General features: G+C 37.6%; 2 protein-coding genes across 2 annotated transcripts; both read right to left on the reverse strand.

The window, feature by feature from the left end:
- Positions 1 to 527: 527 nt before the first annotated feature.
- LOC137645477 (mucin-22-like) lies at positions 528 to 1,031 on the reverse strand. The gene has a single exon (XM_068378283.1). The coding sequence runs from the start codon at positions 1,029 to 1,031 to the stop codon at positions 528 to 530; it is 504 nt and encodes a 167-aa protein (XP_068234384.1).
- A 713-nt stretch (positions 1,032 to 1,744) lies between these two features.
- On the reverse strand, positions 1,745 to 2,316 carry LOC137645479 (uncharacterized). The gene is made up of 2 exons (XM_068378284.1): positions 2,077 to 2,316; positions 1,745 to 1,918 (listed from the first exon to the last, which is right to left on the reverse strand). The coding sequence occupies exons 1-2, from the start codon at positions 2,314 to 2,316 to the stop codon at positions 1,745 to 1,747; spliced, it is 414 nt and encodes a 137-aa protein (XP_068234385.1).
- Between the last annotated feature and the right edge of the window lie 12,456 nt (positions 2,317 to 14,772).

Below are 14,772 nucleotides of genomic sequence, written 5' to 3' on the forward strand. Positions count from 1 at the left end.
TTTTCTCCTCCCACCGAGTTAAGCTCTCAGCTTTCTCCTCTCACTGAGTTAAGCTCTCGATTTTCTCTTCTCACTGAGTTAAGCTCTCGACTTTCTTCTCTCACTGAGTTACACTCTCAACTTTCTATTCCCAGAGAGTTAAGCTCTCACCTTTCTCTTCTCACCAAGTTAATTCTCACCTTTCTCCTAATACTGAGTTACACTCTAGAATTTCTATTCACACCAAGTTAAGCGCTCCCCTTTTTCCTATCACAGAGTTAAGCTCTCGACTTTCTTCTCACACCGAGTTACACTCTCGACTTTCTATTCCCACAGAGTTAAGCTCTCGCCTTTCTCCTTCCACTGAGTTACACTCTCGACTTTCTATTCCCACAGAGTTAAGTTCTTGTCTTTCTCCTCCCACAGAGTTACACTCTCAACTTTCTATTCCCACAGAGTTACGCTCTCGACTTTCTCCTCCCACTAAGTTACAATCTCCACTTTCTATTCCCACAGAGTTAAGCTCTCGCTTTTCTCCTCCCACTGAGTTACACTTGACTTTCTATTCCCACAGAGTTAAGCTCTCGCCTTTCTTCTCCCACTGAGTTACACTCTCGACTTTCTATTCCCACAGAGTTAAGCTCTCGCCTTTCTCCTCCCACTGAGTTACACTCTCGATTTTCTATTCCCACAGAGTTAAGCTCTCGCTTTTCTCCTCCCACTGAGTTACACTCTCGACTTCCTATTCCCACAGAGTTAAGCTCTCGCCTTTCTCCTCCCACTGAGTTACACTCTCGACTTTCTATTCCCACAGAGTTAAGCTCTCGCCTTTCTCCTCCCACTGACTTACACTCTCGACTTTCTATTCCCACAGAGTTAAGCTCTCGCCTTTCTCCTCCCACTGAGTTACACTCTCGACTTTCTATTCCCACAGAGTTAAGCTCTCGCCTTTCTCCTCCCACTGAGTTACACTCTCGATTTTCTATTCCCACAGAGTTAAGCTCTCGCTTTTCTCCTCCCACTGAGTTACACTCTCGACTTTCTATTCCCATAAAGTTAGCATCTCACCTTTCTCCTCTCACAGATTTAAGCTCTCGACTTTCTCCTCTCACCGAGTTATGCTCTTGCTTTTCTCCTCCTACCAAGTTAAGCTCTCACCTTTTTCCTACCACTGAGTTAAATTCTCACCTTCCTCCTCTTACTGAGTTAAGCTCTTGACTTTATCCTCTCACCAAGTTAAGCTCTCATCTTTCTCCTCTCACTGAGTTAAGCTCTCGACTTTCTCCTCTCACCAAGTTAAGCTATCGACTTTCTATTCCCACAGAGTTAAGCTCTCACCTTTCTCCTCTCACCGAGTTAAGTTTTCATCTTTCTCCTCCCACATAGTTACACTCTCGACTTTCTATTCCCACAGAGTTAAGCTCTCGCGTTTCTCCTCCCACTGAGTTAAGCTCTCGCGTTTCTCCTCCCACTGAGTTAAGCTCTCGCTTTTCTCCTCCCCCCGAGTTAAGCTCTCAGCTTACACCTCTCACTGAGTTAAGCTCTCGACTTTCTCTTCTCACTGAGTTAAGCTCTCGACTTTCTTCTCTCACTGAGTTACACTTTCGACTTTCTATTCCCAGAGAGTTAAGGTCTCACCTTTCTCTTCTCACCGAGTTAATTCTCACCTTTCTCCTAATACTGAGTTACACTCTAGAATTTCTATTCCCACCAAGTTAAGCTCTCCACTTTTTCCTATCACAGAGTTAAGCTCTCGACTTTCTTCTCACACCGAGTTACACTCTCGACTTTCTATTCCCACAGAGTTAAGCTCTCGTCTTTCTCCTTCCACTGAGTTACACTCTTGACTTTCTATTCCCACAGAGTTAGGCTCTCGCCTTTCTCCTCCCACTGAGTTACACTCTCGACTTTCTATTCCCACAGTCAAGTTCTTGTCTTTCTGCTCCCACAGAGTTACACTCTCGACTTTCTATTCCCACAGAGTTACGCTCTCGCCTTTCTCTTCCCACTGAGTTACAATCTCCACTTTCTATTCCCACAGAGTTAAGCTCTCGATTTTCTCCTCCCACTGAGTTACACTTGACTTTCTATTCCCACAGAGTTAAGCTCTCGCCTTTCTTCTCCCACTGAGTTACACTCTCGACTTTCTATTCCCACAGAGTTAAACTCTCGCCTTTCTCCTCCCACTGAGTTACACTCTCGACTATCTATTCCCACAGAGTTAAGCTCTCGCCTTTCTTCTCCCACTGAGTTACACTCTCGACTTTCTATTCCCACAGAGTTAAGCTCTCGCCTTTCTCCTCCCACTGAGTTACACTCTCGATTTTCTATTCCCATAAAGTTAGCATCTCACCTTTCTCCTCTCACAGATTTAAGCTCTCGACTTTCTCCTCTCACCGAGTTATGCTCTTGCTTTTCTCCTCCTACCAAGTTAAGCTCTCACCTTTTTCCTACCACTGAGTTAAATTCTCACCTTCCTCCTCTTACTGAGTTAAGCTCTTGACTTTACCCTCTCACCGAGTTAAGCTCTCATCTTTCTGCTCTCACTGAGTTAAGCTCTCGACTTTCTCCTCTCACCAAGTTAAGCTATCGACTTTCTATTCCCACAGAGTTAAGCTCTCACCTTTCTCCTCTCACCGAGTTAAGTTTTCGTCTTTCTCCTCCCACTGAGTTACACTCTCAACTTTCTATTCCCACAGAGTTAAGCTCTCGCCTTTCTCCTCTCGCCAAGTTAAGTTTTCATCTTTCTCCTCCCACATAGTTACACTCTCGACTTTCTCCTCCCACAGAGTTAAGCTCTCGCCTTTTTCCTCCCTATGAGTTACACTCTCGACTTTCTATTCCCACATAGTTAAGCTCTCGACTTTCTCCTCTCACCAAGTTAAGTTCTCGACTTTCTATTCCCACAGAGTTAAGCTCTTGATTTTCTCCTCACCAAGTTAAGCTCTCGAAGTTCTCTTCCCACAGAGTTAAGCTCTCAACGTTCTCTTCTCACTGAGTTAAGTTCTCGTCTTTCTCCTCCCCCAGAGTTAAACTCTCAACTTTCTATTCCCACAGAGTTAAGCTCTCGCCTTTCTCCTCCCTCTGAGTTACACTCTCGACTTTCTATTCCCACAGAGTTAAGCTCTCGACTTTCTCCTCTCACCAAGTTAAGCTCTCGACTTTCTATTCCCACAGAGTTAAGCTCTCGATTTTCTCCTCTCACCAAGTTAAGCTCTCAACTTTCTATTCCACAGAGTTAAGCTTTCACCTTTCTCCTCTCACCAAGCTAAGTTATCATCTTTCTCCTCCCACATAGTTACACTCTCAACTTTCTATTCCCACAGAGTTAAGCTCTCGCCTTTCTCCTCCCTCTGAGTTACACTCTTGACTTTCTATTCCCACAGAGTTAAGCTCTCGACTTTCTCCTCTCACCAAGTTAAGCTCTCGACTTTCTATTCCCACAGAGTTAAGCTCTCGATTTTCTCCTCTCACCAAGTTAAGCTCTCAACTTTCTATTCCACAGAGTTAAGCTCTCACCTTTCTCCTCTCACCGAGCTAAGTTATCATCTTTCTCCTCCCACATAGTTACACTCTCAACTTTCTATTCCCACAGAGTTAAGTTCTTGCCTTTCTCCTCCCTCTGAGTTACACTCTCGACTTTCTATTCCCAGAGTTAGGCTCTCGACTTTCTCCTCTCACTAAGTTAAGCTCTCAACTTTCTATTCCCACAGAATTAAGCTCTCGACTTTCTCCTCTCACCAAGTTAAGCTCTCGACTTTCTATTCCCACAGAGTTAAGCTCTCACCTTTCTCCTCCCACCGAGTTAAGTTCTCGTCTTTCTCCTCCCACAGGGTTAAGCTCTCGCCTTTCTCCTCCCACTGCGTTACACTCTCGACTTTCTATGACTTTCTATTCCCAAAGAGTTAAGCTCTCGCCTTTCTCCTCCCACTGAGTTATACTCTCAACTTTCTATGACTTTCTATTCCCAAAGAGTTAAGCTCTCGCCTTTCTCCTCCCACATAGTTACACTCTCAACTTTCCATTCCCACAGACTTAAGCTCTTGCCTTTCTCCTCCCACTGAGTTACATTTTCGACTTTCTATTCCCACAGTTAAGTTCTTGCCTTTCTCCTCCCACTGAGTTACACTCTCGACTTTCTATTCCCACAGGGTTAAGCTCTCGCTTTTCTCCTCCCACAGAGTTACAATTGACTTTCTATTCCCACAGAGTTAAGCTCTAGCCTTTCTCCTCCCAATGAGTTACATTCTCGACTTTCTATTCCCACAGAGTTAAGCTCTCGCCTTTCTCCTCCCATAGAGTTACACTCTCAACTTTCTATTCCCATAAAGTTAGCATCTCACCTTTCTCCTCTCACCGAGATAAGCTCTCGCCTTTCACCTCCACCCGAGTTACACTCTCGAGTTTCTATTCCCACCAATTTAAGCTCTCACCTTTCTCCTCTCACAGATTTAAGCTCTCGCCTTTCTCCTCTCACCGAGTTAAGCTCATGCTTTTCTCCTCCTACCAAGTTAAGGTCTCACCTTTTTCCTACCACTGAGTTAAACTCTCACCTTTCTCCTCTCACTGAGTTAAGCTCTCGACTTTATCCTCCCTTCGAGTTAACCTCTCACCAATTTAAGCTCTCGACTTTCTCCTCTCACCAAGTTAAGCTCTCGACTTTCTCCTCTTACAAATTTTAGCTCTCGACTTTCTCCTCCCAACAAGTTTAGCTCTCAACTTTCTCCTGTCACCAAGTTAAGCTCTTGACATTCTCCTATCATAAAGTTTAGCTCTCGACTTTATACTCTCACCAAGTTAAGCTCTCGACATTCTCCTATCATAAAGTTTAGCTTTCGACTTTCTCCTCCCACCACGTTTAGCTCAAGACTTTCTCCTCCCACGACTTTCAACTGCTCAGGATTAGTACCCTCGTCAACAGAATAAATCTTTTGATTTTTTCTTGCAATACCTGACGACTCTATTATAGTTTGAGAAAAAGAGAAAGAGAGGTACCCTATAAGTATTTCAAAACAGTAAGGCAAAAGAGTCTGAAAGGCAATCAGTTTATCATATATATATTTTCAAATAAAACAACATTATATTTCACACTAACTTGACTAAAATGCGCCAAATAGCGTGGCAGAGACAGATATAGGAAACATTCTGCACAGGATGTAGGAGGAGGAGGAGGAGGAGGTGGGGGAGAAGGAAGCGTCGACCCTTTATAAAAAAAAAAAAAGTGAAAAAGACAGACAAAGAAGAACAGGTCCTGGCTTCATAAGGCAAGCCTTGAGGTTTGTCGTAAAAATTATTTTCAGAACTACCATCGCCTACCCACGTAAAAACACAACCCACAGTATTAGTAAGGACAGGAATTCTCAAATTATATTCTTTTTAAAGATGCGAGCACAATATTCCTTTTCTTCAACTTTTTTTATTTATACTTTGAAAGGTTACGTCTTTACATCAGTGTATTCGCAAAACGATCTTTCAAATTAAATAATTAATTTAACTTTTTTCTTATACATCTGGGGCGTTGTAATTTCCACCTAATTTGCTACTATTTTCACATCGATTCCACCTCCTGAATGTAGATCTAGCTAGGATTCGTGCATGGTGCAAATTATGGGGCATGAAATTAAATTTTAACAAAATGCAACGTGGCTCCTCGACATCCAGATCTCTTCATTCATAATGTTTCTTTAAATACATACAAAATTTCAATGTGATTTTTTTTTATGGAAAATTTACTTTTGAGAAACATTCGGTCTATTTCTTCTTCAATTACACAAACAAAAATTGACTTATTGGGGAAGTCTTTTAAGATCTTCGATGTTCAGTCTATCCAGAGGAAATTTTTTAGATTATGTCATTCTACTTTGTTTCAAGTCTTGTTCTTCTCTCTGGTCTTCAGCTGCTGACGCTGATCTTAAGTTGTTAGATAAAAACTTTCAGTCTATTCAATTTCTTATTCTATCTTGATATCAATCTTTAACACCATTGTTCAGTTAGTTCATGCACATGGCATAAGATTTTTCATAATTCTGACCATTCTTCTTCCCAGACTTTACCATCCTGTAAGTAGCATCCTTCTAGGTATGCAGTTAACTCTAACAGTCTTGCCTTCTCCATCATAAGACTCGAGGTAAAAGCATTCTAGAATTTTTATTGCAGCTGTGACTTGATTATGGGATGCAACGAATGTTTTTAAGTTGAACAGTCTCTCTTCCTAGTTTACATATGATAGATCTATCTTAACGTTGTTACTGGTCTTAAGATATTCTATAAATTTTTACTCAATAATTCTCATATATGTAGTTCATCTATTTCCTTAATTCTTTTCCTCACTGGGCTATTTTCGCTGCTGGAGTCCTTACTCTTGCATCATCCTCCTTTTCAAACTAGCGTCATATCTTAGATATTAGTATTAGTATATTGGTTATCATCTGAAGTAAGACATCACACACATAAAGATTTTGTTAGTTTTCGTGCCCACCCATCAAGCAAGAATAAAAGCAGCAGGTGATATGTGATACCTTTTTGGTAATCTTGGTGTGCAAAAAACTTTAGATAGCTAAATATTCATGAGTTGTTTATATTCCACGTGTTGAATTCTTTGCAGTCTACATAAGTATTTTCAAGATATCTGAGACGAGATGAATTGTAAAAACGAACTCTAAACGTAATTCTACGGAATAATAAATAATGTATTCCAATTCCCCTTTTCGTGATATTCTGTCTTTTCATGTTTTCCATAAATAATAATAAGGTAAAATTCCAAAAAATGATCCAGATTGTCTCAAAATATGAGCCAAAATACAAATGGATATAATAATTCTACCGCATAAATGTGTTCGCTGTCCTTTCAACCTATTCTCTTAATTTCTCCTTTTCATTCTTTCCCTAATTCTGCCATTACAAGAACCTTTCAGTTTTATCTAACGTTGTTCGTGTGTGTGTGTGTGTGTGTGTGTGTGTGTGTGTGTGTGTGTGTGTGTGTGTGTGTTAATTATTCAATTCGAAAAAACAAAAACTAACGATCTTTATTTAGTGGTATCAAGCAGTCCATGTACGTAAAGGTCTTTGCTATCGATATTTTCTAACCCGTATTTTCTTTCTTTCTCCCTCTGTGAATTAGTATTTGCATCTTTTGGTGGAGTTGAATCTTATCAAACAGTCTTTATATTCTACCTAAACCACTTTTAATCTTTTGCTTTATGTTAAGATGTTATTATTCTCGTTAGCTAGCAACTCTCAGCTAAAGATTCCCTCTGCCTTCCAAGATATCAATTGAACGATTCAGGGTAAACATTGATAAAGGTGGAAATGATAAACCCTCGTCGGTCCTAGATTACATGAGGAAACATGACACAAAATCAAAAACGTCTTACTTCCAAGTGCATTCCCGAACAACTTAAAGCTCCTGAACCTTATTTACATATAATAGCACACCAGATTTGACAAATATCTTAAAAGTTCCCTTGGTGTTAGTTAAAACCTGACATTAATTGTCTTCGCTGTTTGTTTTCAATGTCTTTGGTCATTATAGTACATCACTGACTGTGAAAGGTTATCATAATTATAATGCCTTTGTAAAAGATTTAGTTGATGAATTTTTTACTTCTTGGACTAGTGCTGGATGATATACTCCTTATATGAAACTGTTCTTATTTCTAAATGTTTTATAAATAACACTTAACCAAATTATCCTTGCCACTGATATACATATAAATCCTTCTTACATTCAATGTGTTTCTTATATTTCACATAATAATTCACAAGTCAAAATTGTTTTTTTTTGTTAAAACCAGCCTTGAAATGGTTTTCAATGAAGATTTTACTTTCTAGTAGTCGTTTGTTACACAAATAATCTAAGAACCCTCATCCATTTGTACCTATTCTAAGTATTTTGATATAAATATTAAGTATAAGTAATCAATTCAAGTTTCGCAGTATAGAAATTCCAATGCATTTTCTGAATTTCATAAAAATACCTAATAACTGTAATATCAGATATCTATGGATGGTCTTGCTGATTAATAATAATAACAACAACGACAACAACAACAATAATAATAATAATAATAATAATAATAATAATAATAATAATAATAATAATAATAAACAACGATACACAACAAATTAATCTCGTTTTCTCGTACACATTATTCCTGAATATTATAGCTGCTTATTAGTTTTAAATTCTTTGTCTTTACTTAATAGTAATATGAGCTTAACATGAACCCTATGAGTTTATTTTATGAAATAAAACTTATCAGTTCTATATAACAATTACATGAAGCTGAATAAATTTCTTTCACTGCTATAAAACATTGTGATTTCATTTTGCTTTTGAATAAAAGATAGTTTTTTTTTTTGCGGTAAGTTGGAAGGATGAAGTTGAAGGGGAAGGAAAGGAGAGAAAGGGGACATTTATTTAGGAGGATATATCCTTTGATGCAGAGGGTACAAGCTCTGCATCATCAGTTTAAGGAAAATAAATATGTTAGAATGGTATATGAAAAGGGACAGATGAAACTCCTCACAAAAATAAACTATATATCACTGAAGTATTTTGAATATCATTTCAACAAATATGATGGAAGAATCATATAAGGGTTTTTTAGATAAATTCAGAAAATGAAGATGTGTACATTTTGTTGGAAGGAAGCTGAATTGAATTAGGAATGTGAAGATCAACGAGTTGAAATTAAAAAAGAATTAATAGTAAACATGAGAGAGAGAGAGAGAGAGAGAGAGAGAGAGAGAGAGAGAGAGAGAGAGAGAGAGAGAGAGAGAGAGAGATAAGTCACGAAGTAAGAAGAATATCTCAGTATCATTTTATAATCTGTACATTCTGGGAAAGCTCTTCATTTTTTTGTAAAAGGCTCTTATTAAAAGATTTAATGTTTAAAGATTCAGAGATGGCTTATTTGCAAAAAGGACAAGGAAGGTCAACCATAAATGTATATGATCAGATTCCGTGGTTCATCTCCAGCCAACTTAGGCACAAACACTACTGTAGGTGTAGCGACTGGGCAAGGACATCCAAGGGCTCCTCCACTCGCCCTTTCCTAGTTCAAAAGGAAACTATGCGGTTTGAGCCGGTCTCGAACTCCCTATCCAAGGATTGGATGGGCTCAGTACCAATCATGGAACAGCAGTCACTCAGTTATTCCTCAGATCTAATTGGGATACACTCCCCTTTGTTCGAACTGATGAATAATGAGAACAAGAAATTATAAATCAAATAACGTGCTATTGGTGTATGCGTGTGTATGTGTGTGTGTGTGAAATGCATTCCCTTTGCAATATAGATAAATCATCATATTACAGGGATTTTTGCAATCATGTAATAGGGCAATTTACTCTTCAACCTTACTTCATTAGGGCATTGTTACTATTGATGAGGTTAAAAATCAATATGGAACTTTCAGTGAACACCGAGTTAAATAAAAATTCTAAACATCATAACATGTGAAGCATTTTAACCTTTGGAAAATTCAAAATGTCAAAGCTCAATTTTCGTATTAATGAAGCTTCAAGGATAAGATTGATATAACAGCAAAGTAAATGAAACCTTTGATTGAGTAAAAAAAAGAAGCCGGCGACTCTTAACCTTGAAAATATAACGAGCAAAGAGACAAGTAGATTTTGATGATGCCATTATATTCTTCACCGAATTTTCAAAAGATTCAATTGGCCTCTAAAAGGTAAATGCACTATAGAATATGTGAAGTAAGATAAACATTGGTATTAGAATTATTATAATGTATTTTGAGACTTGAGAATAGTAAATAAACTTGATACCATTTTAAAGGCTTCAACGGTCGCTCATGAATGGCAGAGGCAAGGGACAGTGATATTTCCCTATCAAGCAGGACAATGCCCTAGAGACTGACCATATATACATATGATCAGCGCCTAAACCCACTCTCTCCCAAGCTATGATCAAGGAGGACCAGGCAATGGCTACTGATGACTCAGCAGATAAACCTATAGGCTCCCCCAAACCAACCCCACATACTTAGCTCACAAGGATGGTAAGGTTGTAGCGACAAAAGGAACTAACGAGTTTGAGCGGGACTCGAACCCCAGTCTGGCGATCACCAATCAGGGACGTTACCACATAGGCCAAAATAACCATTGAACCGTTTTTCTCTGTCTCTTCAAAATCATATATAATAATTGGTATGATAATTGGCCTTTTGTGGTATTTACAAGCTCGTATCACGTTGTGACATTATTATTATTACTATTATTACTTGCTGAGCTACCCTAGTTGGAAAAGCAGGATGCTATCAACCCAAGAGCTCCAACAGGTAAAATAGCCCAGTGAGGAAAAGAAATAAACAAATAGAAAGGTTTAGGAATAACATTGAAATAAATCTTTCATATATAAACTATAAAAACTTCAAAATAACGAGAGGAACTGAACTAAGATGGAATAGTGTGCCTCAAGCAAGAGAACTCTAACCGAAGACAGTGGAAGACCAAGGTACAGAGGCTATGGCACTACCCAACACTAGAAAACAATGCTCACTTGGCTATTTAAATCATATATTATAAATATGTATAAAAATGTATTGCAAATACTAATACAGTATCACTATACCTCAGTAATTAGGGGCATCTTGAGAGTAATAATGAGTGAAGAGTCAAGATAGGTAAACAGCATAAAATGTACGCATATTGATCCTGATCATCGAAGCACTATAGGACTATATGAAGCAGGTAATGAATGAATACTACGTAAAAAAATGGCGAGTAATGAATCAGTAGGAGTGAACAATTATGAATGAATGCACAGCCGTGGACTTTGTTCTTATTTATCATAAATACTGGCCCCTATTTCACTCCGGTATTTATAACTACGACACCAAAATGATGAATAATTAATTAGCGAATATCTGTGACACGTATGGTATTGACACATATAAAAGTGATACAAAAATACTACCTAAGTAATGAAAAATTAAGAGAAAGAGTCTACTGTATATGAATACATAAGTATGGGTCAATATTATGGGAAACGGTCAAATGACACAGTCTTTTACATTATATGGCGAATACCAGTCACAGAAAACAAAATGGATGGAATCAAAGTTTAATTTTAACACTCACCCTCTCCTCATGGTGGTTAGGGCTGATCAATATTCGAGTCCACACGAGTTTAAACTGCAACATGAATTGACCAATTTCAGTATCAACTTGTGTTAATATTAATAACAAACAAAAATAATATAAAACACATGTACTTACCATCTCTGGATGAAGGGCAAGGCTGTTCAATGCTGGAAGTCTTAAGGCCGTTATTTTGGTTAGCACAAACCCGTCTTGATAAGGCTGTTGGAAAAAGAACCCATATGAGTTCAGAAAGCAGAATGAAAGCATTTAAAGTGATTTCCCTTAATCTATAAGCACTGTTTCCTTCCAGTGATGCTAAAAAAAAAATGCATGATTAAAATGATTGAACATAGTAAAAATCTAATTTAAAATCCAAGAGTATCAATAGGAAGTTATTATTATTATTATTATTATTATTATTATTATTATTATTATTATTATTATTATTATTATTACTTGCTAAGCTACAACACTAGCTGGAAAAGTATGATGCTATAAGCCCAGGGCCTCCAATAGGGAAAATAATCCAGTGAAGAAAGGAAACAAGGAAAATAAAATTTTTAAGAGGAGTAACAACATTAATATATTCCCGATATAAACTATAAAAACTTTAACAAAACTAGAGGAAGAGAAACAAGACAGAACAGCGTGCCCAAATGTACCCTCAAGCAAGAGAACTCTAACCCAAGACAGTGGAAGACCATGACACAGAGGCTATGGCAATACCCAAGACTAAAGAACAGTGGTTTGATTTTGAAGTGTCCCCCTCCTAAAAGATCTGCTTACCATAGCTAAAGAGTCTCTTCTACCCTTACCAAGAGGAAAGTAGCCACTGGACAATTACAGTGCAACAACCCCTCAGGTGAAGAAGAATTGTTTGGTAATCTGTGTTGTTAGGTGTATGAGTACAGAGGAGAATAAGTAAAGAATAGGCCAGACTATTCTGTGTGTTTGTGTGTGTGTGTGTATGTGCGTAGGCAAATGGAAAATGAACTGTAACCAGAGAAAAGGATCCAATGTAGTACTGTCTAGCCAGTCAAAAGACCCCATAACTCTCTAGAGGTAGTATCTCAATGGGTGGCTGGTGCCTTGGCCAACCTACCACCTACAAAAGTAATTGTTCACTAGCCACATTTACATGGAAGTTAAGCCCGCTTAATCTTGAGATTCCAAATGAAGACATTTTGGATACTAATCAACAAGTTCTTACGAACCTGTGAGTAGTGCAGATAAGTTAAGAGTACTAGGTGGATTCAGTAGACTGTGTCCATATCTGTAGAGTAACTAGCTCACGAAAACCCCTTGGCATCAATAAAATAAGGGATTGGAAGGATAAATAATGTTTTTATCTTTTTTACTGTCTTCAACAAACCATGGTGTAAGCAATATAAGTACGCCCTCTAGCGACTAGTGGATCGTATTCGTATCACGTCCCAAGGTGCAAGCAAGGACGTCATCTTAGACTCGGCGACAACGACTGCAACATAGTCGACAGGAATTATCATACGCCGATATCCAACAAATATTTAAGGCAGAAACACACGAATTATGGGTAGTAATTATGTCAAATACCACTAAAAACATTGCTATGAGTGGATCCCCCTTTCGTATTGCTACTTAGTGTTACTCATTGCTTCTTTATGTTTATTATTGCCTCATAGTACAACTCTTCAAATGCAAGATTTGGTAAAAAGAAAAAAAATAAATAAATAAAAATCTCACAATCTAAAACACTTCGTATCTTAACTGTTTCCTCTACCTCACAGACTGACCTCTGGTGCTGAAGATAGAGGTCAATGAATACATCATAAAACAAGACTAACCGAAGTAACGGAATTCTTCCCAAATGGGACAAAAGTTTGTACGCAGAGACTTGAGCTCGAAGTCCAGTACTATGACTACTAATTACAGTTATCCCTTATAAACAATTTAAGGTCATAGAAAATGGGCAAATTTACTATACTACAGAAAACGATGTTTAATATTCGTCACAAACAATAAATTAGTCGTATAAAACGCCAAAATCTATTTTTGGGTGAGATAACCATGTCGTCCTAATGGAAGATCCTTAGTCGTATAAAGCTACTATAAAAACGAAATGGCTAATTAAAAACATCAGGGAGAGATAGAAAATTATTGTCAACTAAATCAAGAGAGAAATAATTAATGGTTGAATTAGAAGAGAAAAAAGGTTGCACGATCTATTACCATTACTGTGCAAAGGATAGCCTACGATCAAACATCTGATAACAAAATATTATTTCAAAGATTCTAGGAAATAAACGAATCACAGCACGATTTAATCCCCAAATTATGTTGCAGAAACACAGACGGATGAGACAGCAGTCTGAACAGAAATCTTTGAAGCCAGATATAGTGAAACCACGAACAGTGACATTCAATGAAATCATTCATCCGAATATCAGATCGCTTGTCTCCTTTCCCATTTTTCGGTAGATATCCAGACCCTAATATTTCCATAGTTCAGGGTCACCTTTATAATAGGGATATAAAAGGCGTCGCGAATACTAAGGTTGAGGACGCCAGACAACAGATAGCCAACAGTTGTTGAAGAAAAAGAAACGGCGTAGGCCACGTTTCAATGCTTTATTATTATTATTATTATTATTATTATTATTATTATTATTATTATTATTATTATTAGCTAAGATACACCCTAGTTTAAAAACCAGGATGCTATAAGCCCAAGAGCTCCAACGGGGAAAATAGCTCGGTGAGGAAAGTAAATAAGGAAATAAATAAACTTTATGAAAAGTAATGAACAGCATTAAAACAGATCTTTCAGATATAAACTATAAAAAGAAACTTAGATCAGCCTGTTCATCATAAAAACAATTGTTGCAAGTTTGAACTTTAGAAGTTCAATCGATTCAACTACCCGATTAGGAAGATCACTACAAAAGTAAAACATCCAGTTAGTGGAAACTGTAGAGTAATGGTAAGCAAAGAGAGAAAAATAATTAGGTCCAGACATTTAAACTACTACAAAATAGCTGAGAGAGAGAGAGAGAGAGAGAGAGAGAGAGAGAGAGAGAGAGAGAGAGAGAGAGAGAGAGAGAGAGAGAGAGAGAGAGAGAGAGCAATGCCAAAACCTTTACGGGTCGTATTCTACCCGCCGGAACAGAATCCAGCACAAATGTCACCAGAGTCAGACGCAGAAACCAAGCGTCGAATTTCCAGATGAAGCTCTACAACGAAAAATACAATATGTCTAATGACGATGATCCTCCACCAATTTCACAGGTAATTAGGTTGAGTGGTTTCTTAGACCTTAATACGTTTGTGATAAATACGCTTACAAGATGGAACATAATGACAATAAGTAACTTAACAATTTTATTCCATTTACTGAAGGCTACAGTATATCAATGTGTTATAAACATTACTGCTTAGTACTATGCCTTGTAACTTCAGATTCTATCCTATTCAGTTAATGGCCTTTGAATAAAAACAGAATACTTAAATTGAAATAACACACTTACACATACACACACAGACAGACACACATACACACACACACACACACACATATATATATATAATATATATATATATATATATATATATATATATATATATATATATATATATGTGTGTGTGTGTGTGTGTGTGTGTGTGTGTGTTTAAAAACAAAAAGAGAGAGAGAGAGAGAGAGAGAGAGAG

This window comes from Palaemon carinicauda, chromosome 8, assembly GCF_036898095.1.
Source record: "Palaemon carinicauda isolate YSFRI2023 chromosome 8, ASM3689809v2, whole genome shotgun sequence".
Lineage (NCBI taxonomy): Eukaryota > Metazoa > Arthropoda > Malacostraca > Decapoda > Palaemonidae > Palaemon > Palaemon carinicauda.